The sequence below is a fragment of the Rousettus aegyptiacus genome, unplaced genomic scaffold, assembly GCF_014176215.1.
Source record: "Rousettus aegyptiacus isolate mRouAeg1 unplaced genomic scaffold, mRouAeg1.p scaffold_m13_p_3, whole genome shotgun sequence".
NCBI classification, from domain to species: Eukaryota; Metazoa; Chordata; class Mammalia; order Chiroptera; family Pteropodidae; genus Rousettus; species Rousettus aegyptiacus.
This window is the reverse complement of record NW_023416306.1, coordinates 61,497,227-61,523,427: the sequence shown is the minus strand read 5'-3', so window position 1 is coordinate 61,523,427 and position 26,201 is coordinate 61,497,227. Positions and strand designations below refer to the sequence as shown.

The 26,201-nt window shown below is 34.4% G+C and overlaps 1 protein-coding gene across 4 annotated transcripts in view; it reads right to left on the bottom strand.

The window, feature by feature from the left end:
- FOCAD (focadhesin) overlaps nt 1–26,201 on the bottom strand; it is a 247,973-nt gene that overhangs the window by 175,149 nt on the left and 46,623 nt on the right. For all 4 annotated transcript variants that reach the window (XM_036217571.1, XM_016160422.2, XM_036217572.1 and 1 more), the window contains 3 exons: nt 13,769–13,870; nt 8,468–8,672; nt 5,153–5,359 (listed from right to left, as the gene is read on the bottom strand). In XM_036217571.1, coding sequence (XP_036073464.1) covers nt 5,153–5,359; nt 8,468–8,672; nt 13,769–13,870 — 514 coding nt within the window. The remainder of the gene's footprint in view (nt 1–5,152; nt 5,360–8,467; nt 8,673–13,768; nt 13,871–26,201) is intronic.

Sequence of the window (26,201 nt, the reverse complement as noted above, 5' to 3'; positions counted from 1 at the left end):
TAACCATAGAAACTTAAAATCATTAATTTCCCCCAAGTATATGAATAAAATGAAAAAAAAAAGGATATGTACATTATGTTCCAAAAAATAAAACAAAGTGAAATAAGATGTTATTTGAGGTTTCTAAAATACAGAAAATATTAACATATTATGGAACTAAAGAAAGGTCTACCATACTCCACTAAAATTACTTCTTTCTGAAATGTGACAGAAGTGCCTGCAGAGAAGTACCTATGCGTCTTGAAGGAAAAAAAAAAAAAAAAAAGGATGGGGAGGTACAGCCACGTTAAAGAAACACTTGAGAGAAAACAACTTAATCTGAGCTACTCAGAAGTTTTGATTTTGGAGATGCTACCAACTCTGGCACAAATTTATACACACATACATATATATAAACATATATACACATACACACACACATCTAGGCTATACCATTTTAAAAATAAAATTAATCAAACTGCAAAATCTTCTAAAGTGCTTGTTTATGGACTTTTAAATACCAGCCAAAGAAGAAAATTTGTAAATTTTTTAATGTAAGATATTCTAATTTGTGTCTTTGCAACTGATATATGTTTAAGAACCATGTTGAGAACAGTTGAGAACCATGAAGCAATATTATCTGCTTCAGGACAGTAAAAGCATTTTGAAATAAATATACTTAAAGAATACACCATCACTATTCTTTACCATTATCTTTTCCTCAATTTCATTTTAAATTCTGCACGTCAAAAAAAAAAAAAAAAAAAAAAAAAACTAGGAAGGTCATTTAAATTTCAAATTTACTAGCTACCAAGAGGATCAGAGACAAAAGTATTCCTGTATACTATGCTAACACTGAAAAGGCCTTTTCATACACGCTATCACTAAACGAGTCATAAAGTAGCTTTTCAGGGTTCTGAAATGGTCTAGAAGTATTTTAAGTGGATGGAACTTAAATGTATGAAGGCATAAAGGAGACTGGCCTGTTCAGAATAGAAGGTAAAAAAAAAGAGCTGGAGATTCAAGGCACAAAAATAAGGAAAAGTAATGGTGGAGGATAATCTTAAATTGCTTAGACTTCTGAGAAGTTATAACTTTACTTGATTTTTAATAAAAGCCTGTTTTGGACATCTCTTGTGCCACTTAAATACTACTGCTACTGCTGTAGTAACTCTTGCTTCCTGCCTCAGACCAGTGAGAGATCCAGAAGTACAGAAAAGTTAAAGCCCCATAGGCCAAAGCTTGATGAATTGGCAAGAAAAGCTCAAGTTATGCTTCCCCCTTTATTCTGGACCCTTCTGGAGGGTTCTGAGACATTTCATAAGGTTTCTCTGAATATTTTGTGGGATCCAACAACTGGTTGATTGTAGCACTGGCCAACTTGATGATATATGTATTGCCTCTTCCATATTCAATATTTCACTCTTCTTGTCTCCCTGGGATCACACCTGCAAATAAACTACTGTTGCATAGCCTTTGCTTTTATGGAAACCCAGGCTCTGCTTTTTCCTTTTGGGAAACAGTGTCTACTTTGGGGAAACCCAGGCTAATTCAAAGTCCACCCGGAAAAAGGAAGTAAAATAAAAATAAAAAGAAATTAAAAAGAAAAAAATAAAGGACATTCCTTTATACTCAGCCACAGATGTAACAGGAATCTCATTAACAGAAAGCCCTTGGAGTCCATACTTTTTGTCCTCAACTTAAAAGAAAGATATCACTGAGCACTACCTATGTACCAGGCACTAATGGGCCTAGGGATGTCACTGCGAACATCCATAGGTTTTTTTATTTAAGTATAAACAAGGTATATGAAAGTCTACATCAGAGATAAGTATCTATAGCAGGCACAATGGAGATGGCAGCCTGGCTCACACTATCTCCTAGTGCCATGTCTTCACTGCCTACCATGTCCCATGTTCAGAGCTGACTGCTCCAAGCTGCACCAATCAGACAACAGGGGCTCGATCAAATTCAGGATTTATTTTGTTTGGGTTTTTGTTTCCCAGACTACAGGGAATGGTATATTCTTTCATTAAGAATGTGTGTGTTGCCCTTCTTTTCATGATGTTAGTTAGGAGCTGCTGATGCTCAATGCCTAGTTCCATCATTCATTAGCTGTTAAAGAAATATGTCAAAGTGCACCAAGAGGATGCAATCAGTGGAGTTCAGAATGTAGAAAACTCTACAGCTCACACAAGCCAGGTTTTTCAATACATATACAGCAAGGAAGGAAAGAAGTGAGGGAAAAACATAAGAGAACTAAAGTAACTTTAGTTTAAAAGATACCTAAAAGATTGCACGTGCATATAGCCAAACTATGTTGTGTGATAAAACTGGTTTTGAAAATGTAATAAACTATTTAAAAAGGTAAGAAAGAATCAGACTAGTCATGGGTACAGGAGGTTGTGATTAGGACTGGGCTTGCGGAAAACCATGGAGACTGGAAAAGCTCAATTTCTTGATCTTTGTGATGCGTACTAGTGCGTTTCATATGCGAAAAAAAAAACACACACACACACACCTGAAATGCAGATGTTTAAACCCCTCTCAGCCCTACTAATTCAATATCTCTGGGGGTAGTCCTCAGACATTTGCATTTTAATAAACTCTAGTGACTTCTATGCACTAGTTTGAACCATTTGACTGAAATGTAAGCCTCACAATCCTTGTCTGTTTTCACCTAATTGCTGTAGCAAAGTGTTTGCCATAGGAAGCTGACTAATAAATATATGCTAAATGTGTGTGTGTGTGTGGGGGGGGTTATATAATAAGATGGTCAAAGAATGATAGTAAAAGGAACTGAACCCTATAAAGTTATAATCAATAATTCTACCTACTACTCACATGAATCTAGTACAAGCACAAAGGAACAATATGAGGTACAGTTAAAACATACAACTCCTGGTAATTTAGCTATATAATATTTTCTATATAATATTTATCCATAAAATATTCTCTGTCTATATTTTTCTATATATTTCTATATATTACCTATGTGATATTATATATCACATATACTATTATATACCTAAGGTATAATTATATATAGACAATTACACATGTGAAGGGAGTTGACATATGTCTATTTATAGTATTATATTTATATAACACGTAATTTATATAATAAACCACGTATACTACTATATAATATATACTATTATTCATAATAGATAATATATACAGTAGTATGTATAACACAAATAAGTATTATTTATTACTATGTAATGTTACTATGTACATAACAGATAATATATACCATATTATATATAACATAATTACATAATACCATATAAAATAATATTATCTATAGAGTCCCAGCATGTGAAACCATTCTAATCACAAGACTGACAAACTGACAAATGACTTACTTGAGCTTTCATCAGCTCCCACCTTTCACCAAAATACATTCACTCTATTTATTTTCTCATCTGCCATTCACTCTCTTATTCCAGTTTGTTTCCTACTACCATCACTCCACTGAAACTGCTTCCTCTAATATGAACAATAAACTTCTATTTGCTGCATCCTAAGAGTACTTTCCCTCTCTCACATTAAGTTAAATCCTCTCTCCATGACCCCTGACTATTTCCCTTTTTGTGATATTCATTCCCTTGATTTTCATGTTATCTGTTTCTTCTGCTAATCATACAATCCTTCTAGCCATACTCTCTCAGACTCCTTCTTATCACTACAATCCACATATCAACAGTCCTGGAGTTCCATCTCAAACTCTGTATGCTATCCGATAGTTAAAACTCCCCTTCCAAAATAAATGTCTCCAAATCTATACTTTTAGCCTAGGTTTCAACCTTGAATTTTAAAATTATATAGCCACCTACTTATGATCCATGTGCGCCTTAAACCAAGCATATCTCAAAATAAATTTATCATATTCCCAATATTAGCTACTATTTCTCCAAGTAAATAGTACTATCAGTTGTCCAAAATAGAAAGCTAAAATTCTACCAAGGACCCTCTCCTTGAACATTTAATCAACCACAAAGCCCAGCTGATTTCATCTATATTTTTCTTTTCTCATTCTTGTTTCCCTCATTAATCCGTTGCTATGGACTGAACTATGTTCTCTGAACCCTATATTCACATGTTGAAGCCCTAAATGCCAACACAACTGTTTCGAAGTAAAAAGTAATTAAAGTTAAATGAGATCATTAAGAATGGGGTCCTATTCCAGTAGGATTAGTGTCCTTACCAGAATAGAGAGCTCACTCTTGCTCTCTCTAAACCATGTGAAGACACAGCAAAATGGTAGCTGTCTACAAGCCAGGAAAATAACCCCTGCTAGGAATGGAATCAGCCAACACCCTGATCTTGAACTTCCTTGTCTCTAGAACTGTGAGAAACTTCTGTTGTTTAAGACACCCAGTCTGTGGTATTTTGTTATGGCTGCCCTAGCAATCTAAGACATCCCACCTCGTTTCCTGTGCTATTAGTGCTGCCCTGCTCAAAAGCCCTCCTCTATTCTCACATCAGAATGATCTTCCATACACAAAATATAAAGGTGTCTCCCTACTGAAAGGTCTTCAGTAGCATTCCATTACCTAGAAGATAAAAGGTAAACTCAAGTCTGGGCCTTATCTTCCACACTTTAATCCTTCAACAATATTCAACACCTTGTTTTCTGAACAGGTCATGCATGCCTGCTCTCTCCTGTTTCTGTGCTTAAGCACATACTGTTCCTGTAGTTGGGATACCTTTCCAACCTCTGGTTGTACCAGGCAAACTCCTATTCAGACTTCCTCAAACCTGAACTCATGCCCTACTTCCCTTAATTATATTCCCATTGCACTTTACAGTCCCATGAAAGCATTTACCATATTGTACTACAATTATTTATTTGCATGTCTGTAAGTCCCTTGAGGTCACAGAATGTGATCTTATCTATGTATTCTATAGGGTCTGGTACATAATAAGTGTCCTTTACTTGTGATCTACATGAATATATGAAAAAATGCCACAATGGTAGACCAAAGAGTAGAATCCAAAAAAAAGAAAGATTCATTTTTACAATAAATATTAGCAGTAATTGTACATTAGTAGTATGATCTAATCATATTAGATAAAAATGCCTTTGATATGATAAAGTAAAAGAGTTCACCTACTCAGCTCCTGAAAGACTCACTTAAGGCACATTAAAATTTCTTGTTCTCCTTACCTCCTTCAAAAGTTCAACACTGTGCTCTAAAAGGCGAATTAAAGATGAGCATTCCCCAGTTATCTTTAAGCTGACTTCACAGACACACAGGAGCTGAAGAGTTAGTTGGGTAAGCTGAACTTTCCAGAAAACAGGATGACGTGAAAGGCTTAAATATACTTCCTCGATAAACAGCATCACTTCTATTGTCTGTATCAAATCTTTTACCTGTTTAAAAAAGTCATTATATGATATTACAATCTACAAACCAAAGGATAATTTTAAGTCATACAAGAAACTTTAACAATAAAATATTTTTCTTTAAATCTATAAAGCCTTAAAGAGATGAAGAAATGTACATAGCTCAAAGGGTTAAACTATGCAACTCTGCCTTTTTCCTTTTGTCACTAAACAAAATACAATTTGTTACTGTTTTTATTACTGCTGTCTGGCACCAATTCTATTCCTTTATTTTTCTAACTTCTCTGAGTACAGATTTCTTATGACAAATTACATGCCAGGGCCAACATGTTGAAGGAAATTAAAGTTGGTTTTGAGTTCTGCAAATGAACTCTCCTTTCTACCATGGCAACATAGTTTACTACCCTGGATAAAGGGGTTAGCATGTTATTCCACTGCACTGTTAAACTCTTCATCTGCAAGATATTTGCTCAGAAAGCCTTAACCGACAGCATCATTTCCACACTTGGCAGATGTGAGGAAACACCATATTCAAATGGTAGGGTATCTTCTCAACAGGCTAATGTATTAGGTATGAAGGACTTGGGTGCTCTTGAAAATTCCCAATTTAATTCAAACCCAGCTGTTCTGATCAAAATTCTGGAGCTAGTATAAAAGACATGGTCCTGCTAGCAGAATCTCTGGCATTTCCCAGAGATTATGAACAATGAACCATCTGCTTCAATCAAGAGCCCTGTGTCTGTTAAATTCATCAAGAGGAAAGCCTACAGTTGACCAGCTGTACCTTTCACCAGTCGTTACCACCATAATAACCTAAAATGATGATAAGTTATACACAGAGAGAAAAATTAATTCCTAGCAAAAAAAGAGAGAAAAAGATATTAAAAGATCAAGGGAGAAGAGACAGAAGGATACTAAGTTATAAAAAATAAAGGAATGCTTTAGTAGTTATTTTGCTCTTTAGCAAATATAAAGGCATAAGGCCATCATGAAAAGAAAAAACTTAAAAATAAAGCCTCATGTTCATTTGACAATATATTCCCTAGGTGTATCTTTGTACATGCTTAAAATTTTCCATAATAAAAAAATTTTGAAAGAAGGCTCTCTAATCTTTAACATTACCAAAATTCTTAATGAGAACACTTTTGAAGTAATGTTCTCTCTTTATGTAGAACTAGATCATGTGCAATAGATAACCTGCGTGATGGCAAGAGTTAAAAAACTACTGGGACCAAAGTCAATAGTAAAGTTTAAGACAGGTCCAAAAAAAGATAATTCCACAAATATAAAATTGATGGGCAACTGGCATGAGAAAAAGAAATAGGAGTTCCACTGACTACCATCTCATTATAAATCAATAGCATGACATGACTATTTGTGAAAAAAATTTTTTATAGTTATTGTGATTCTGTTCAAGTGCTCATTATGGGTCACCTCTATAATACTGTATTCAGCTCTAAGGAGAACATTTCATAGTAACACAATCTGAGCACCAATAAACTAGAGAGTTCCTGGCAAAGGACAGTGAAAAGTCTGGAATTCATTTCATGTGGAGAAGTAAAAAAATTGAAGAAAGGAGAGAGGGAGAGAAGGAAAGGAAAAAAAAGGAGAGAGAAAGAAACAACATGAGATAGGCTGCAGATGGGCTTTTTTATAAGCTTATTTAGTTTTGTTCTGAGATTGGTGACTAATGGTTAAAGTCTTAGAAAAATGCAGGTCAATTATAAGAAGTACTTACTCATAAAAGTAAAAGGTTGCCTTGCAAAATAGCATGCTTTACATCACTAAAATATTTCATTTGTCATGAGATAGTTGTTTTTGAAGAGTATAAGAAATCCCTGTAATCAGTGGGGAAATGCATTACACTACTGCAACGATCCCAGCTCTCAGATTCCTCATTCTAATAAAGCTGATTTGTTAAGTGATTAAACGTGTTTATGTCATTAGTTCAATTAGTTCCAAATGATGTATCCCTTTTTCTCACCTATCCTGACTATATTAACAAGCCACAGATACCCAGAAATATTGCACAGAGCTCACTTCAAGAAGTATTCAGACTTGTCAATATAGGTTCACAAAGATGAAGACAAAACATCTACCAAAGAGTGGAGAACAGAGTAATGCAAGGTGTGAAAAGGTTCCCCTACTTCAAGATCTGCCTGCACATTGCTTTATAACTCACATGAAACAAAAGCTTTGGAAAAGCCACAAGAGAATTCCTTTTAATTTACTTTTCTCTGCCTTGATTACAGGAAAGCCAATTTATGAGTCACAAAGGAAAGATTCACTCTAGTCATTCTTTGCCAACACAAACTTAAAACAGGTCATCTGTGACCTCAAGTGATCACTTTGAAAAATACTCACAGATTCCCTCCATCAGCTAAGCAGCATGGTGCTCGGATTCTAGGCAAAGGATAAACCTTGATGATGGGATGGGATGGTCTGATAAATGAAGCACTACATGAAATTCACAACACACTGGCAACTGGATTTTTAAAAAAAATCTGCGGTTATAAAGACAATAGTTCAAATTTATCTCTCCCCTGAACTCCCTAGGCATTTTATACAGATCTGTTAAACGTCTTTCATCCACCTACTTTGAATTATGAAAATTTATATAGTTTTAATTCCCTTACTAGACTGTGGGCTTTTCAAGAGTAGGATCCATCAAGGTCACCGCACATGTTGTAAGGGGACAGACATGTGGAAACTGGAATCTAACCAGCATGTAGCTGGTCAAGCCCTGCTTCCCCGGGGCTGTATCTGCCCAGAGACACACCTTTTTCTAATTTGCACAGAGGTCTTTTTTTTTCTTATAACTCTGTCCTGCACAAGGAGAAATTTAACTCAAAATTCGTTTCCCTAGGAAAGTCTTTCTTAAGGAAGTTTTCATTCCTACTAATCCTAAAATGGACTATGTTGATTTATATTTTTGTGAATTTAGTTAACGTTATATATATTAATGTTAAATCTAGATTTGGTTCCATCATCATCTCCAAAATCCTGCAAGCATTTCTAAAGCTAGGATGTGCCTAAGTTTGCCAGGTCTCATAGGTTCTACTTTATGCATGACAATGACAATCAACACTTAGTGATACTGATATTATCTCAATGAATGAGGATGAAAGGCCTTACCTGCAAACATGGAACTATGTCACAACACAGTTGAAGTATCTGTTGTTCCAATATTGATGGTTGTTCTTCGTCACAAAGAACCCGGGGTTGAAGTAAGACTTTTCGCAGGGCTAGTCGAAGTTTAGCATATTCTTGTAACTGGGATGGTTCACAATATAGATACCATAGAAATGGTGCCATTATTTGGATACATGAAACTTCTGACCTGTAAGTCATGTAATGCAGAAAGAAGCCAATTGCTGAGTTAAACAGAATTACCAAGCAAGTAAGTATCAAATAACAACCTGGGCTATCATAAACTAGGGTACCACCAGGTATAACTTTGTCATGATTCTATTCCACTATAACCAACATTGACACACAATCAACAGTTCTTTGTGCACTGGGGAAAATGACTCCAGACATAGAGACCTTAAGCCTGATGGCCAGGATAAGAGTCTCCGCTTGCACAGTGGAGTAGCATCTACATCTCCAGGATCAGTCTCTGGTGAACATCAGAATCATCTGAAAACATGTTTGGAATTTTAAACATCAGGACCCATTTCCAGGAATACAAAATAGGCATGTATTTTTGAAAGAACTCTATAAGTGAAGTTCTATGTAAGACAAAGCTATACAGATACCCCAATATTATAACAGTTAACATTTACTTGTCAACTTATTAACATGTGCAAGTAACTGCACTTTATGCCTTTAAAGTCATTTGATCCTTACCACAACCTTATGAAATAAAAATAAAAATAAAAATTATATCTCATTATGCAGAAACTATAGTGAAGAGAGGATAAGTAACTTGCCAAGTCCCTCCTCCTAACCTCTTTCCATTTAAAGGAGGCAGACCTTACAAATCTTTCATATCTATTTAGATTCCAACATATCCCAGTAACTCCAAGTACACAGTCACTAAAATTCCAGAATGACATTTTAGATATAAAGATTTGATGTCATTCACGAGCTTAAAAGAGTTTAACCCTTAAAATACTTAGCTCAATTAAAAACCCTCCATAATCTGACCACTGCTCATCTTTCCAGCCTCATTTCTTGTTCTTCCCCATCTCCAGTGATCAAGACTAAGCTTCGTTCAAATCTTCAGTCATCTGGGTTTTTTTCTCACTTGCTGTTCCCTCTACCTATAATACTCTCCCCTTTCTCCTTGTCGTGTTCCTTCTGGTGCCTAATTTCCATCATCTTTGTTCTCTCCCTTAAAATGACTTCTTGAGGGCCTCCCCTGATACCCAGCCTAGGTCAGAGCCACATTACGTGCTTGCACAGGACAATGACTTTATTGTTGTTACTTATTTAATATCTCTATCCTTTGCCAAACTATAAATCAAATGAGGGCATGGACCATGGATTTCTGTTTACTTCTGTATCAGCAGTAATTGTACACAGTAGGTGTTCAAAGACATGCTCAGTCAATCATTAAATTAGATTCTGTTACACAAAGTTATAAAGTAGTTTTACAATTAGCATGCATCAATTAAATATCATAATTTTAATGTTTTTCATATTTATTATGCATAAGAAATTATGAGATAACATACAAAGATGAACCAGGCATTATCTATCTGTAAGAGGCATACAATCTTAACTGGGGCAATCGGTTCTGTTCTGGGACTAGAGGATAGAAAGTGAAATTTGCTAAAATAAAAATATAAAGTATAACACTTCATGGAGGAAATGGCATTTGAATTATGCTTGACAACATAATTTCATAATACTATACACTCCACAGCTATCTGATTTCAAAACACCATTAACATTAATAAAAATTTTTAAATTACCAAATCTGATAAAATTTCATTTGTTCACTCATTCATTCATTTATTCACTTGGCAAAATGTACTGAGTACCTATAATATACCACTCACTCTTCTATATGCTAGAAACAAAGCAAAAACCAAAAATAGATTAAATCTTAGCTCTGATGGAGCTCAATCTGGAGGATTTTTTTTTCTCATGAGCACAAATACACAATCTATAAAAAACAAAAGGACTTTTGAGTTCAAAATTATTATTGTGAGATATATCTTAATCATACCAACGAAAGAAAGCTCATAGATCAAGCAAGTGGATGATGTAGGTATAGGTTGGAATATGAAGCATAAGTTTCTAGAAAAGGCATTTAAGAAACATTGTTTCTCCTTCTCTTTCTAATAATGCGTTCCCCAAAGAATAAATACTGTTCAGGTGTCAAGAACATCCACGATAGCTTATCGGTTTTCTCCTACTTTGAGATGCTAAAGGTGAAATGTAAGGTTCATATAAAGAAATATATTTCCAAGATGCTGCTATTATTTGACATCAGGAGTATAATATTGAACTTCCTTAAGGACACTATACTATTTAAAAATCTCTTTGGCTTAATCTGCCTTGATTTTAAATACTGAATTTCCTATAGGATATCTGATGAGTAACTATCACCTCAATGGGGTATTAACTGACAGGGTTTAAGATAAAAAGAAAATAATAAAACTGATAATCTGAAATTCCAAAACCATTAAGAATGTTTAAAATTGTAACCAAGTATGCATGTATCTACATATACGTCTTTCATATTTTTGTTCACCACTGAGAGAGAAGCAGCAGGAAAAGACCTGGAATGACAGTCAAAAACTGAGGCTTTAAGCCCAATTTCACTTACTAGCCATAAGACCTTGAAGAAGTCATTTAAAGTTGTTCTATATAGTTCCTTCATCTGAAAACCTGTGTGTTAGACTAGATTATCTTAAAGCATCCAAACCTAGAGACCATGCCATCACTGTCAATTTACACATCTCAGTTCCATGAAGGTGAAGTCTTAACATCACAGCTCTTCTATAAATGATGCAGAATTATAAAATAATGCACCTCAAAAACTTTGCATGAAGATATACTGTCATTTCAGGACATCTACATGCTATTAAAAATAAATGCAAATAGTTGGTCTGATCAGTAATTCCTAACACAGAAAAAGCTAGAATACAAGCTATCTTCACAACATTTTGCCTCCTTCCCATAGTTGTGAACTGATATTTATATTCTTATTAAATTACCAAATTTCCTTCATTACCTTCTAAACAACAACTTAAAAACTACTAGGTTAACTTACTCTAAAATTAAATCTCAGGAAGTTTGAAAAATGCAACAAGAATGATCAATTTCATCCTGCAAAGAATAATCTCATAGTGCAAAAGTAGAAATGAATTAACTGAAATTATTTTTACAAATAAATATAAAAGTTTAGAACCTCCAAAAGGCTCTAGATAGAATAATACATTTCGTTTAAATGAAAAGTCAATAGAAGCTTATCAATAAATAAACCCAAGTCAATCAATAATCTATTTTCCTTATGAATATCAGGACAAATTTCATTAGAATAACCACTTTCAAATCCCAATATAACACTCCTTTGAAATGAAAGTAACCAAAGGTTAAATTACTTGTTGCCTAACCAAAGCATTGGAAAAGATATTCTTAACAAGCTTAATGATAAATTTGGCATATCACCAGCAACATTTTTAATAAAGTATTCCAATTTAACTAGATAAATTTCATTAAAGAAATGTCATAAATTTGTTATTGTTGGTCTCTGACACAGTTGAACAAAGACTTATTTAATAAATATTAATATCTTAACCTTTGAAAATGCAACCCTAGGTGAGATAAGAGAGGGTGACGATGTTTATTTTGAGCTATTCATTCAAATGCTACATGGATTTTCTTCACTGGCAGATGACTACAAAGTTCCCTATTTTCTTTAAAACTTCCTGTAACAGTATATCTGGCCTGGAATTGCCATAACTTCTAAAATTCTCAGAAACTGTATCAATGGGACACTGTAAGACCTTCAAGAACAAGAAAACATAAATGTAGCTGGTGCGGTGAATGTAACTCAGGCATTAAATTGCCCGAGACAGTGATATCCTATCTTGACCTTGCACGATAGTACTACATAGTGATAATATCGTATATTAGGAAGCACTCTACGATCCACTGCCTGAGCCTCACCAATCTATGGGTCTAATATATATAAATCCAACATTTACAGAGCATGTAGAAATGTGCCAGGCATTATTAATATAAATAATGAAACACAGCCCCTGTCTTCAAAGAGGTTTAATAGAGGAGAGTAATTTAAGGCGATATAGTAAATATAATGAGGGTAGAAATCACAATTGAAGTTATTGTGGGATCATATAAAAGAGATACCTAATTCCACCCGTGATAAGCAACGATTTCTTAGTAGAGATTATGCTGAAACAGAGATTTTAAGTAGAGAAATTCGTCAGGAAAGGTTAGGGTAATAAGATTCAAGAGAACAAAGTGGGTACCAATAAGCAAGAGCACTGAGGCAAGGGAACAGGTCTACTTCCTATGTGGAACCAAAAGCAAGTCAGCATATTGCTGAATATATAATTTATAAATTGTGAAATAAAGACAAAATAAAACTAGTTAAACAGGTAGAAACCATATCATACACAGAGCCTAGCATGACATACTAGAGTTCGTCCTATAGCCCAGGGATTTTCCAACTATTTCAGAAACTAAACATTTTTTTGTTTTTCCAATAGAAAGCTTCTATAAGATATAGCAACATGTAAATTCTATAAAAATAGAGCTGAAAGGGGTAAGTGAGGCATTCCCTGTGCTTAGCTCATACATGGCAAGTGCTTTATGAAATAGTTGTGGTGATTCAAGCAAAATGGTGGTAATAAGATTTGCTCTTATGACATATCACTCTGATGCATGTTTAGAGAATGGATTTGAGCAGGACGAGGTAACAGGCAGAGATGCTTGTCAGGAACAGGTGGGAAAAGTAACGAGATGATGACGTAAGCCTGTGCCACAGTAGTAAGAATGAAAGAATGCGGGGTGGCTTTGAGGACCGTCAGGAGCCCCTGGTGAAGCTAAACTAACTCCACATATGGTGGCTATCTAGTCCCAGATGGCAGTACTACTTGATCCCAATTAGCATATTTCTAATAGAAAGAGTTTAACTCACTAATCAATTACTGCGGGAAAAAACTATCTTCTAAATGAATTGTGTAGTTCACTGAATATTTCTAATCAACTTTCCTAACTAATCAATACTTAACTTCTTTAATAATAGCTTTTCTCATATTCAATATTTCAACAATCAATAATAAATCAGGTAAACTTTTTTTTCTTACTCTTAATATAAAACTATATCCTACTCTAAGACATATCTTTTATTTAGGAGAAAACACCATAGTCAGAGCAGTTTTTTTTTTTTTTTTTAAATAAAAAGCTCTGAAATTAGTATCTACAATCCCATTCTCTTATTTTATTTTACATTACCTTTCAGGGCATTGCTGAAAAAAAGCTGTCAGCTGCTGCAAAAGTACTGGCCAGCAATCAGGTCTGTATTCAAGCACAGTGATCAAAGGCTGAGGATGATTTCTGAAAAACAAAGTTACATTGGAAACCGTCATTTCAGGACTACACATTTTCAATATCCAAACATAGCAACAAAAAAATGCCAATACCACCTAGAGACATTTTTCCAGGATCTATAATTGTCTCAAAACTACCATTTGCTGCATTTGTTACAGAGTTGGTTCATTAGACCTGACATTTTTTCCCCTTTAACTGTTTTACAGAAAAGAGAATGGACCCTGAGTCTTAGAGACATAAATTTGAGAACAGACTCTGGCACTTAATAGCTCTTTGTCTGACCAAGCTTCTAAATCCAGTAGCTCTCTCATAGCCATCCCCTTGATTCTTTCATTCGGGAAATCACAGGCCTCCTCTTCCTCCTGCAGTTCTCTTTCCAAATTCAGAAGGTTCTATTTTCTCCAACATTGCCCCAACTTGTAAGCACTCTCCCTCTCTGTTCCCACTTACCGCATTCTTCTCAGTGTATGGCTCTCTGCTTCCCCAGTATATTTAAGATGAAGAAAAAGAAAATTTCTCCCATCTCAAACAACAAACTGTCCAAAATGAAAATGGTTGAAATTTCTGTGGAACAAAGATGACTATTTTGGCCTATATCCATAAAGGTTAAGACTATATAAAACAAAAGATCTGAAACCTGAAGGATTCTCAAATAATTAGGTTTAAAAAAAGAAAAAAGCACAAGTTATTTTAAATAGTTTAAAGTCTACTAGAAAATGTTAACTTTATCAGATTTTTAAACTATGAAACACTATACAAAGATTTTAGTTATTATGAATGTGGCTTTTTCCTCCAAAAAAAAAAAAAAAAACATTTAAAGTAAAATGTAAAATGCTCACTGTAAATAAAAAACTTCAAATAATAGAGAAATAGCCCTCTTTTTAACATAAAAGGAATCATATACATGCTATTCTTTAATCTTAAGTTTTAACCCTACAATAAATATATCACTTGCTATGATTAAAAAAAAAAAAAAAAGCAGATCACCTAAATGACTTTTTAAGACTGCCTTCTTGGTGGTTCTGAAACTTACCAGTAATATTAGTATCACCTGAGAACTTGTTAGAAATGTGAATATTCTCAGGTTCCAACACACCTAATAGCCCTCCAGACAATTCTGATGCACTGTTATAAAGTACTGGTTCTCAACCCTGGTTAGATTCATCAGTGGAACTCTTTAATCTATACCAATGTCCAGGTCTCAATTATAATTATATTGGGGTTGCTACAAGTGGAGCCCAGGTACTAGTAACTTTTAAAAATCCTTCTAGCAATTTGAATCTGTTGCCAGGGTTGAGAACCACTACAAGTAAATCATCATAGAAGAGGGAGGTTAGGAGTTGGAAACATATGATTTTTGTTTTCTCAAAAAACAGAAAAGTATGGCAGGTCCATCACATTAAAACACTCCTATAAAATGCTTCTACGACACTGCTAGTTTCTGGTATTATATCACTATCTCTTTATTTTCTCCTCAGCCTCACCTAATCTATCATGCACTAACTTCATACATTGTCACAGGCTATTTCTCCTGTTTGCTAAAGCAAGGCTATTATTTCTCACTGATCAGATTATTGCCATTGCTAAGGGATCGCTCCAAGCAATTTTGTATGCCAAAACTCAAATATCATATCAAAATCACATTCCTAAATTCCAAACTCTTTGGCAGTTAAAGCTATCTAGAATTTGCTTCTACTCTGGCTGCCACAGATATTAAGAAACAAATATTACAAATCCTAAAAGCCTCTCAGATTATGTCACATTAGCTGAACTTCTTAGACTGAGAATTCAGTAGGTCATGTTCAAGTAAACATGAATAAAAAGGAAAGAATGGCAACTGCAATTATGTTATCTATAGGTTTTCTTCTGACAGCACACCATATTGAAATGAAGAGCATCAATATGACCATACATTAATCCTCCAGCTACATGGCAGCACTTATGACTATTTAAGAAGAAAATCCAAAAAGTTACCACCTAGTTTTTCTGTAATCATAAAAGCTTTTCAATATTCTTCTCTTATTAAGTCATCCTCTACCCCTTCCCATTCCTCACCCACCAAATACGTTAAGGATCTATCTCCTTTTTAAAACGGTTTGATCCAAATTAGATCAGGTCAACAAAAATAAATGATAGTAATTTTAAAGTAGGATTAGAAATGATGCACATATGGGAAATAACACTATTATAACTCAGCTTCTACTTCACTGGAAGTGTGGGAACTCTAGCTTTGTTGCTTGAAGCTGAAGTCCTGTTTTCTAGCTATTGGATTCAGCAAATTCTATTTAGTATCTCAGACTTAAATTCTAAAGATGAGATTAAGTAGAATATAGTAGGATAAGGATTATCAGATTAATTACTGATTTAGACATCTGGATAATGAACTTTTCCAGAGAACTGATTATGTCATATCCAAGTGGAAATAAAGCAGTACTGATTCAAAGAAGTTGAAAACTTTACAGAACAAGGAAGTCCAAAGTAAGAACATTTGATTACTCATATAAGACTATTTCAACTGAGTACAACTAACCTAAAATTAATTATAATCGCCAAAATTGTTTTAATACTTTAAGCATAATGAAGCAAAGAGTTAAATCTTTGCTTATGAATCATTAAATTGGTATGTAAATACACATATATAATATATAAAGCCTTATGTGTAAGTGATAAAATGGATGCATTTTCTAATTCAATATGCTTTATTACGCAACTGCCACACATAAGGGTTTCTCAGTCTTGGCACTGCTGACATTTGGGGCCAGATAATTCTTTGTTGTGGGGTTGTCCAAAGCACTATGAGATTTTTAGCAACATTTCTGGCCTCTACCTACTGGATCTAAAATAATTCACCTTAATGGTGACAATCAAAAATGTCTCCAGTCATTACCAAATGTCCCCTGGGGAGGGGAGAGGGGGTGCAAAATTGCCCTTGGTTAAGAATCACTGCATGAGGTAAAATGACAAGTACTACAAGGCACAAAACTGATTAAAACATGGTACTAGCCCTGAGTTATTCAAAAAGACTATGATTCCACCTTTACCCTTCTTTACAATGACTGAAAGCAATCAATCATGCTCAAAATTTTAAATTTCTTATGAAAATATAGCCATCAAGTATTAACATTAGGTATATAAGAGTAACAAATACAGTAGAAAATAAAAGAATTAAAATGGAAAACAAATGTAAAATTATGCCTTTGCAAAATATAGAATCATGTTCTAAAATAAACAGCATTAAATAATGCACATACTAATTTGGGTATGACAGAAAATACTTTCATATGTAAAATATTATAATTTGAGCATTTAAAATGTCATAAGGCTAAGTATAGTTCACTCTTGATGTGTTGTTCAAGGATTGATTATTAAATTTATGGATTATTCAAGATATTTCTTTTTTTTTTCTCCTCACTGCTTTCAAGTACATACAACTGAGAAAGGTCAAGGTAAGTGAAGGATCCACAGTTTACACAAGTCAACTTAGCTCTTCATTAGAAGCACTGTTGATAAAAATAATAATAATAATAACATGGTACAAAAGAACACCAAAACAAAACACGGGTTATGCCTTAAAATTTCAATTATCCTCCAAACCGGCTATTCAAGTTACAGAGTAAGTTGACAACACTTCATTAAAAATGATAGATGAGTGGACCATATAATCAACCTGTTCACTTATAAAACTAATAGTGGCAGATAAACTATACAAGTTTTGAAAAGCAAATATAAATGGGGGGCACTGTCATCATTATTATTATTTAAGTAATAACTACATAGATTCATCAAAATCATTTATGTTATGCTGCCACATCCATATCTCAGAAAAAAACTAGAAGGGGAGAAGTGAGGTGAGATAGTGGAGGGAAAGCAATGAATTAACAGTCAAGAGTTCCAGATTTATATTCTGGCTCTGCAACAAATTGTGTGATGTCAGGCAAGAAAATTAACCTCTCTTGGGCAAAGTTTCTTCATCTATAAAATGAAGAAATCAGACTAAGTACCTTCCAATGGTGAAATTATATAACCCAAGCCACTCATTAAAGCTCTAACCTTCACACTGCTCAGAACTAGAAGTGGAACCAAATCTTGTAAAAGCAGAAAGCGGCAAAGATGGCTCTCGACTATTAATAATTCTAAGCCAAGCTTAAATGGCTATAAGATCAATGTCTAATAAAATCTGAGACCTCAAAAAAGAGGTCTCCTATCTTTGTCTCAAAGAGATAAATCATCCTTTATTTCAGAAAGAAGTAATGTGTTCAGGATGAGTCCACTGAAATTTTAAAATCAGAATTTCCTAACTCTTAAGACATTCAATAGATTCTGCTTTTTTCTTAAAACAGAACAATGTTGTTTCTAAAGATCAATATCAATACAAACCAGGCAATGAGGTCACCCTTCATTGGCCTTTAGTGCTCCAATATCTCCTTCACTGTGCATTGTTTTTCTTTTCCTACCATAGATGAACCAATTTGTTGTATATTTTTCAGCACTTCCCCATTTCATGAATTATAAATGTTTTAACTGCTATTTTAAGTAAAGCATTTAATATAATACCTAGCACAGAGAATACTCCATAGATGGGGTACTATTATGGTAATCATGCAGGTAAATTTGTATTTTAATCTAAAGCAGAAGCAGCTTAAAAGCTGGGTCTCTGTCTTATGTTTTTCATGTTTCCCATTCAGTGCTGAATGCACATCTTCAATGAATACAAATACACAAACTCTCTCTCTCCTTCCCTCCTTTCCTCCATCCATCCATCCCTCTATCCCTCCCTCTCTCTTTCCCTAAATCACCTTTTAAAACTCTGAGTGGATCATGAAAAACCAAGTTATCATAGTCCTGCTAATACATTGTTTCAAAGTCCACACTGTTCAGAGAAAAAAAGCACAGGAAGCATGGAGAATTGGTATGTAATACTTCAACACTTCCCATCCTTTAATAATATTGTCAACAACACAGAGCAATACATGCATTTTAACATAATGGAGTGGGGGAGGGAATGATCAGTTCATGGTTCCACTAGATTAGTGCAGTGGCAATGGTAAAATAAGGTATGTAACTACGTTCACCTTTAAGTACATCAATCTTAATAAAAAAGAGAGAGTAAAGAAAATTAGTCTTCTGGTAGGAAAATCAAAAAGTAAAAGTTATTTGTAACCTTTAGGTCACCTCAACCTTTCTGCTACATCTCTCAATATAGGAAAGCTATGATTTGATTTACATCATAAATTCAGTGATAGACACAGATTGCCTTTTCTGTGTGAGGAAACAATGCCTGCAGTCACCATGCATTTTCATGTATGCAGCTGTGACCCTGGCGCTTTCAGAAGCACAGCATAGCACTTACTGCCTCAAATATGCATTTTAAAAGCATTTCTCTACCTGCTCTGAATTTTGATTTGAAAGTGCTAGTTCAAAGCCAAAAAGGGATTAAAAAGAAACAACTTCTGTAGATTTTAAGTTAAAAAATGCATAATAAAAATTATGAAGATTTCATAATGAATATTACTATAAGAAAATTAAACGATTGTAAATCATCATATATCCTATAGTGTTTTAAGACAAAAGTATTTTATCCTTTCTACACAAGCTCCCAGAAAAAGAAGACTTGGAGCAAAAAATATTTTAATATTTTTGACTAATTTTATTTTTTCTTTGAGTTTATAAGGCAGATAGGGAAAGTATAACATTTCTTTGAAAATATACTTCATTTTACAATGATTTTGCCATCACACTGAACTTTCCCCAGGATTCCTATTTTGAGAGACAGAGATTTACTCAAAGGTGACTGCCAATGCCAGAAGTGTCAGACTATTTTAGGTACAAGGTGATGGCTGGGGGGAAACATACAAATACTTAGGGATCCTGCTTCTATTATTAAGTTACATGCCATAATTGGGAAAAAAAAAAACAACTAAAAATAAATAAGCTATTAAGGCAAAAATTATTTTATCAGCAAGTTACCATACCAATTTTAAATTAAATATCCAGATTTTGAAGAAATTTAAAGCATTTTCTAGTGCCAATTACTAACTGGAAGGATAATATGTGTAGCTTATTTTTTAGGTCTAATTCTAAATCACAGGTAAAATACCCCAAGTGATTAGAATCACGAACTGTGAGCAAAGACTTCCCTGGGTGGGAAAAAGGAGGAGAAAAGAGGAAATGAAAACAAGCAAAACATCCAATTCCACAGAAATAATCAAACTGCAAAGAGACAGATGGCTCTTGAAAAGTATTATGGGTATACTTCCCCAGTTACTGTCCTAGCTTCTTTCTTATCCTTAACTCTGCTTGGCTTTTTCAGGGGCATTGATACTCACTTCTTACCCATCTTCTTTTTCCTGATTTGTCTATAAAGCTGTCCATTTACTCATTAAAGCAAAAATTCACGAATCCTCTGAAATTATTTACAAAATTTCAAATACATATATGTGTGTACATTTTCTAGGGGAACATCTAAATTTTGTAAGATTATCAAGTAAGATCCTGACCCCCTCCAAAAAAAAAGGTAAATATCAGTGAGTTAAGTATACCTAAGACAATTGCCGCAAGTCAGCCTTATTAAACTCCCACTTCCAAAAAAAAAAAAAAACTATAAAATAAGCACTATTTCCAAAAATAAGGTTATATATGATGTGTTCTGCCCAGAAATGGTGGCTCCTTAAGTATTAAAGTTTCAGCAAAATAAAATATATAACCAGTATTATCCTGGTTCTAATCCCTTATGACAGTTTGACTGCATAATACAGATGATTTAATAATGGTGTCATGCTTACTTTATGCTAAATAAAACCAAACATCTATATCTCAAGGGATTCCTTTAGATAATATATTCAATTATTGAAATAATAAGCCACCCAAAACAAATGCTTGACAACAAAACCATATGGTAATAGCTAATGGTCGATATTTTAGAATTATAAGATTCTAAGCAACATCATTAAGAAACAATAAATGTAATAAGAAAATCTGCATGGAAATGAAAAAAATAACTATTCTTAAAGACTAAGAGGTTTCTTTTCAGGAACTTATGAAAAGTAGTTTGCCTTCAGAAATAAATGTAAAAGGCAAAAACACTAAAAATCCATTAGGTTTTGTAAGCATACAAAAATATTACAGAATAAATAAAAGTGGTATATCGAAGCAATGAAATATTGTTAAGTCATAAAAAAAGAATGACGTACATGCTACAACATAGATGAACCTTGAAAACACTATGCTATGTGGAAGAAGCCAGTCTTAAAGACCACGTATTGTATGATTCCATTTATATAAAATGTCCATAAGAGAGAAAAGATTTAAAAAGTAATGTTATCTAGGGGTTGGAAATAGGAGGTATTGGGGAATGACTGCTACTGGTATGGGGCTCCTTTAGAGGGGTCATGAAAATATTCTAAAATTAGATGGTTAAATAACTTCATGAATATAATAAAAACTACTGAACTGTACACTTTAAAAAGGTGAATTTTATGATATATTAAATTATATCTCAATTAAAAAGCCATTAAAAAATATTCCAAACTTAATTCAGCCACAGTTTTAAATTTAGTTAACCTCTTCTCAATTTTAGAAAAATTCATATGTATCATGTGAAGTATAAGTATACTGCCAATATAAAATATCTCAATAACTTGAATTCTTTCACAAAGAAAATAAGTTCAAAAGAGAATCTCATTTATTACTTCAATATGCCTGGCCGGTAACTTAATGGTGCCCATTTTTAAGATGCAAGTGTGGAAGGAAAGAAATTCTAATGTTATTATAGAATATTGTGACATTGTTTGGTATATTAACAATTTGTCCAGTGATTCCTAAATCTAGTTTCACATCAAATCCCTTGAGACTTTAAGCGAAAGTTGGTTGCAGGATTGTGTGCTTAATGAGAAAAAGGATATTTGCGTGGTCTCCAAGTGCCTTCTCCACAGATTGCTTATTAATTACAAGAGGAAAATGATAATTATACAGTAGAGAAACCAGTATCATCTTGACTGGGTAATCAAAAGTTAAATCACCAATGAGGGCAAGATGGACATCAGTGCCTCCAGAAGTATATCCTGAGAAGCATCACTTTTACAGTATTCAAAATTGTCAATGTCATGAAAGAGAAAAAAAAAAAGATGAGAAAAGGTTCCAGATTTTAAAATACTAAAAAGATATGACAATTAAAGTCAACATGTGATCCTACATTAGATCCTGTACACTAAAAATAAAAAGGAAAAAGTTATAAAAGGATGTTAAGACAAATGACAACTGGAATATTATAAAATATTATATCAATGTTAAATTTACTCAATTTAATAATTGTACTCTGGCTATATAAGAGAATAATATCCTTGTTCTTAGAAAACATACTATTGAATATATGCAATCTACTCTCAAATATTTGTTTAAATCATATAGAGAGAAAGATAAAGCAATGTGGCAAAGTACTAACTGATGAACCTGTGTAACTGGTTTATGACAGCCTTTTGTACTACTCTTGGACTTTTCTGGAACTTCAAAATTATTTCAAAATAAGTTAAAAAGAAAAACGTTCAATGACTTCCCACTACTCTTTCTTTATAAATAAAATCCAAAGCCTTTGCCATAGTCTTTCATATTGTAGACCATACCCCCCTCTCCTGAGCCTCTACCTAGGCTCCTCCCTCCTAGAGCACTTTGTTCCAGCCACTCTGCCCCGTTATTTCCTCTAGTGCACCAATCAATCTTGTCCCCACGGCAGCACCTAGGCATAAGCCTTCCCCTAGATCTGAAACACTCTTCCTATGTTCTTTGAATAGTTGACTACATTTGATCTTTCAAAATGGATATAGGATAAAATGTAAAAATAGTTTAATGCTAAGAAAAAGCTAGTTATCAAAATTAAAACTGGTCTACATTTTGATATCCACAATCAAACTGGTCTTAGTATACTTTGTGGCAGTATTTATCTTGGGACCTTCTCTTGTTTTTCTGTTTGATGGCCCTAAGGGATAAATGCATTCGTCTTAAGATAAATGAAAAAATCAATATGAATTACAAAGTACTTCAGCCCTTAGGACACACATCTTTAAGTTCTTAAAATCAACTCTCCATCTAAATAAACTACATAACACTGCACAAACAGATGAACAAATACACAAATTGAATGCATAACTTTAAATCTACTCAGGGTATAACCATCCATTACTATTGGTCTAATTGGCCCTTTTAGAGCACACCATCTGCCAAAAACATTTAATATTCCCTTATTTCAGAAAGTACAGCTTGATGGTGATCAGACCAAACCTTTCCACAAATGAGATTCTTAACATTTGATATTTGTGCATGTCAGCCACTGTCTGGCACATCAGAATGATGCATGAATTCTGGAACAAGCAGTTACTGCTCATGAATTCACAGCTATTTCCTCACTTTAGCTGAGGGAAGAGAGATCTTTAAAAGACTGCCATAATATGAATATGCAGAGGAAAAATTAAACACAAAGCACATGATAAAATTTCAGGGTGAATAATGGCATATTACAAAGCAAATGAGAAAATAAGCCTCTAAAAATTTATGAATCATAAAAATTTAGTTTAGTTATTCTTCCTTGCAATCAAAACACCAGCTGAATATCAGTTCTCTGCTGCACTTCTCGTATGGTCAATATTCAAGAATGTTTAATTAACTTAGTTAAATATTAAGAAAAACAGAGTTCAAGCTAACCCAAAGAAAATTCAGATCAAATAAACGGAGGGGAAAAATAAGCCTGACCCAAAGGATATCTTAGAGATTTTTTTAAGTAATTAGTATAAAAATTGTTCACAGGTAGTAAAAGCTTCTAAAGTTTTTGAAAACAGTTAAATGCCTAAACCAGAGGTCATGAACTTACTGCCCTTAGACTGCACTCTGTAAGTAAATGTATTTTGTTTACCGACATGCATTTTTAAAAATCTAAATTGTTTTTCAACATTTACTACTCAGGAGATTTCTTATAAAATGTTATTAATCCTGAACGACCTGAAGGTCCGGCAACAATGAACCCTCATTTCTTCACGGCAACAACTGGCCAGCAGTTCTCAACCCTACCAGCACGTCAGAAACCACCTAGGAAGCTTTGAAAATATACCGATGTCTGAAGCTGACCCTCCAGTCATTCTAGGTAGACCCCAAGTATCCATATATTTCAAAGTTCTTCAGAGGGCCTTAATGTGCAACTGAAATTGAGACTCATGGGCCTAAAATTTTATACTTGGCATATGCTCTTCATTTAATCACAGTAGTCAAATGTACTGCATCGTTCTTCCAGTCACTCCATCCTAAAAAGCACAAGGAGTTGAAACCCCATTTAAATATCCCCATTTAATCTTGTTAAAGCCACAAAACTAAAGAAGGGCCCAGTTAAGCAATATAAACTTTATTAGCTACACGCACACTAATGTATCTCAAAGCATGGGCAGTAGACCAGCTGTAAATCTCGTATTAAAATGCACGTTTCCAGGCATAGTCTACACATACATATCAAAAACTCTGAGGATGAGCTGCTTATGCACTGTAAACACTGAAAACCAGTGTTGGTTTCTATGAGGTGCTGGCTCTCTTCCTCTTCTCCTCCTATAACCATCCACCAACTGACCAGGAAGAATACTAACATGTCTAGGCCATGTAATTATTATACTGAACAGAGTAATGAGGTATAAATCTCACAGTTTCTTGCATGTCTCTGCACTTGGCTTGCTCTCATTGGATTGTTTTTCCTTTAGAGTTGTTCTTTGGTCTGCTGTTGGCATCTCTATTGCCCATAGTAGACGTGGTGAGATGAACTTGGTGCCTTAGCGCTTAGGAACATACAGACCTTTGACTCCCAAATAGGGGAACAGAGGCAAGGAGACATGATTAAGCCCCTTAAGAACCCCCCTAGTCTATCCCCAAGAGGTTCCTTGCAGTTCATATGTAATAGCATTAAGCTCCCAGGGGCTCAAGCAGTATTTCTCAAGTGTGATCCTTATCATTCCAGCTTCAGGATAAACATGCTGATTCTGAATCTCACACAAAATCTATTGAATGAGAATCTCTGGCAAGTGGGCTTAAGAAGCTGTACTTTTAACAAGCTCCCAGATGGTTCTTATGCACAGGAAGTTTGAGAAACACTGAGGTCCAGGTTCAACGAGGAGAATACCTCCTTTACAGCTACTTTAGGAAATTCACAGGCTCCAAGGGAAGCCATTGGTTAACATTTCAGGTCCTCACATCACTCCTGTGCTGGCATTTCAGTACAGACTCACTTAAAATGACCACATATTCCGTTTGACTGTAATTGAATTTAATCAATTCTTAAAACAAAAAAGTAAGAAATATGTAAACCTCAACTGTATACTAGCAGAGTCCTTAATACCATAAAAACACAGATTAGTTTCATGCCCAGAAAGATTACAATTATGTTTCATACTACTTCCATTTTAAATTAATCCTATAGCATAACCCGGGAATACCTCTCAGTGGAATTCTAACCTTCTCATAATCTTTTTATGCTTTCCAACACTGCTCATCAGTTGCCTCTCCCAGGCTGGGTGGTATTGCTAACCAACATGAGTGGCAAAGAAGGCTCTAAAATAGCATGACAATTTTATACTTGACTCAGGTAATCATAGCTCTCTTGAGGGGAATCTGGTCTTCAGACTCATCTCTCCTCTGTTTCTGCCATCCACAATTCCCTCTGGAGGAACTTAAGGCTCTTATACACTAGATTACATTCTACTGATTTATAGTGCCAAACAGCCATTCACATAAGGGCTCTCCATAAACATTACTGGATTATGCCAACTCAGGTGATTGATTCTGGAACTCTCACTGTGCCACTAATCTAAGGGCAAACTTATGCAGCCAATATGATTTCAGTTCCTCAAACTAGGCTCCCTATCCACATTTAGCACCTATTATCTTTTGAAAACAAGACTGCAGTTAGAAGAACCAAGTATAGGAGAATATAAATTATAAATACAAAAACAAGTAAAATATTACAGATGACTGAAGGTCTAACACACATAGTGAGGACAATCAGTATAAAAATGAGAGTAACTCTAATTCTTCTTCATGATAGAAGATTCCTTTTACCATCACCTAAACCAGGGCTTTTTAAATTCTAAGGTATTTCTGAAATACCTGGAAAAAAATTACTAGAATACAGGCTCTGATTTAGGTAAAGATGGGGTCTGAGGTTTCACATTCCCAAAAAGCTCCCAAGTACTGCTGATGCTACTAGTAATTCTGCTACTTATAGTGTGGGGGGTGGGGGTGGACAACATAATCAGCAGCATCTGGGAGCTTGTCAGAGAAGACTCTGGAGCACATCCTAGGCTTAAAGAGAATC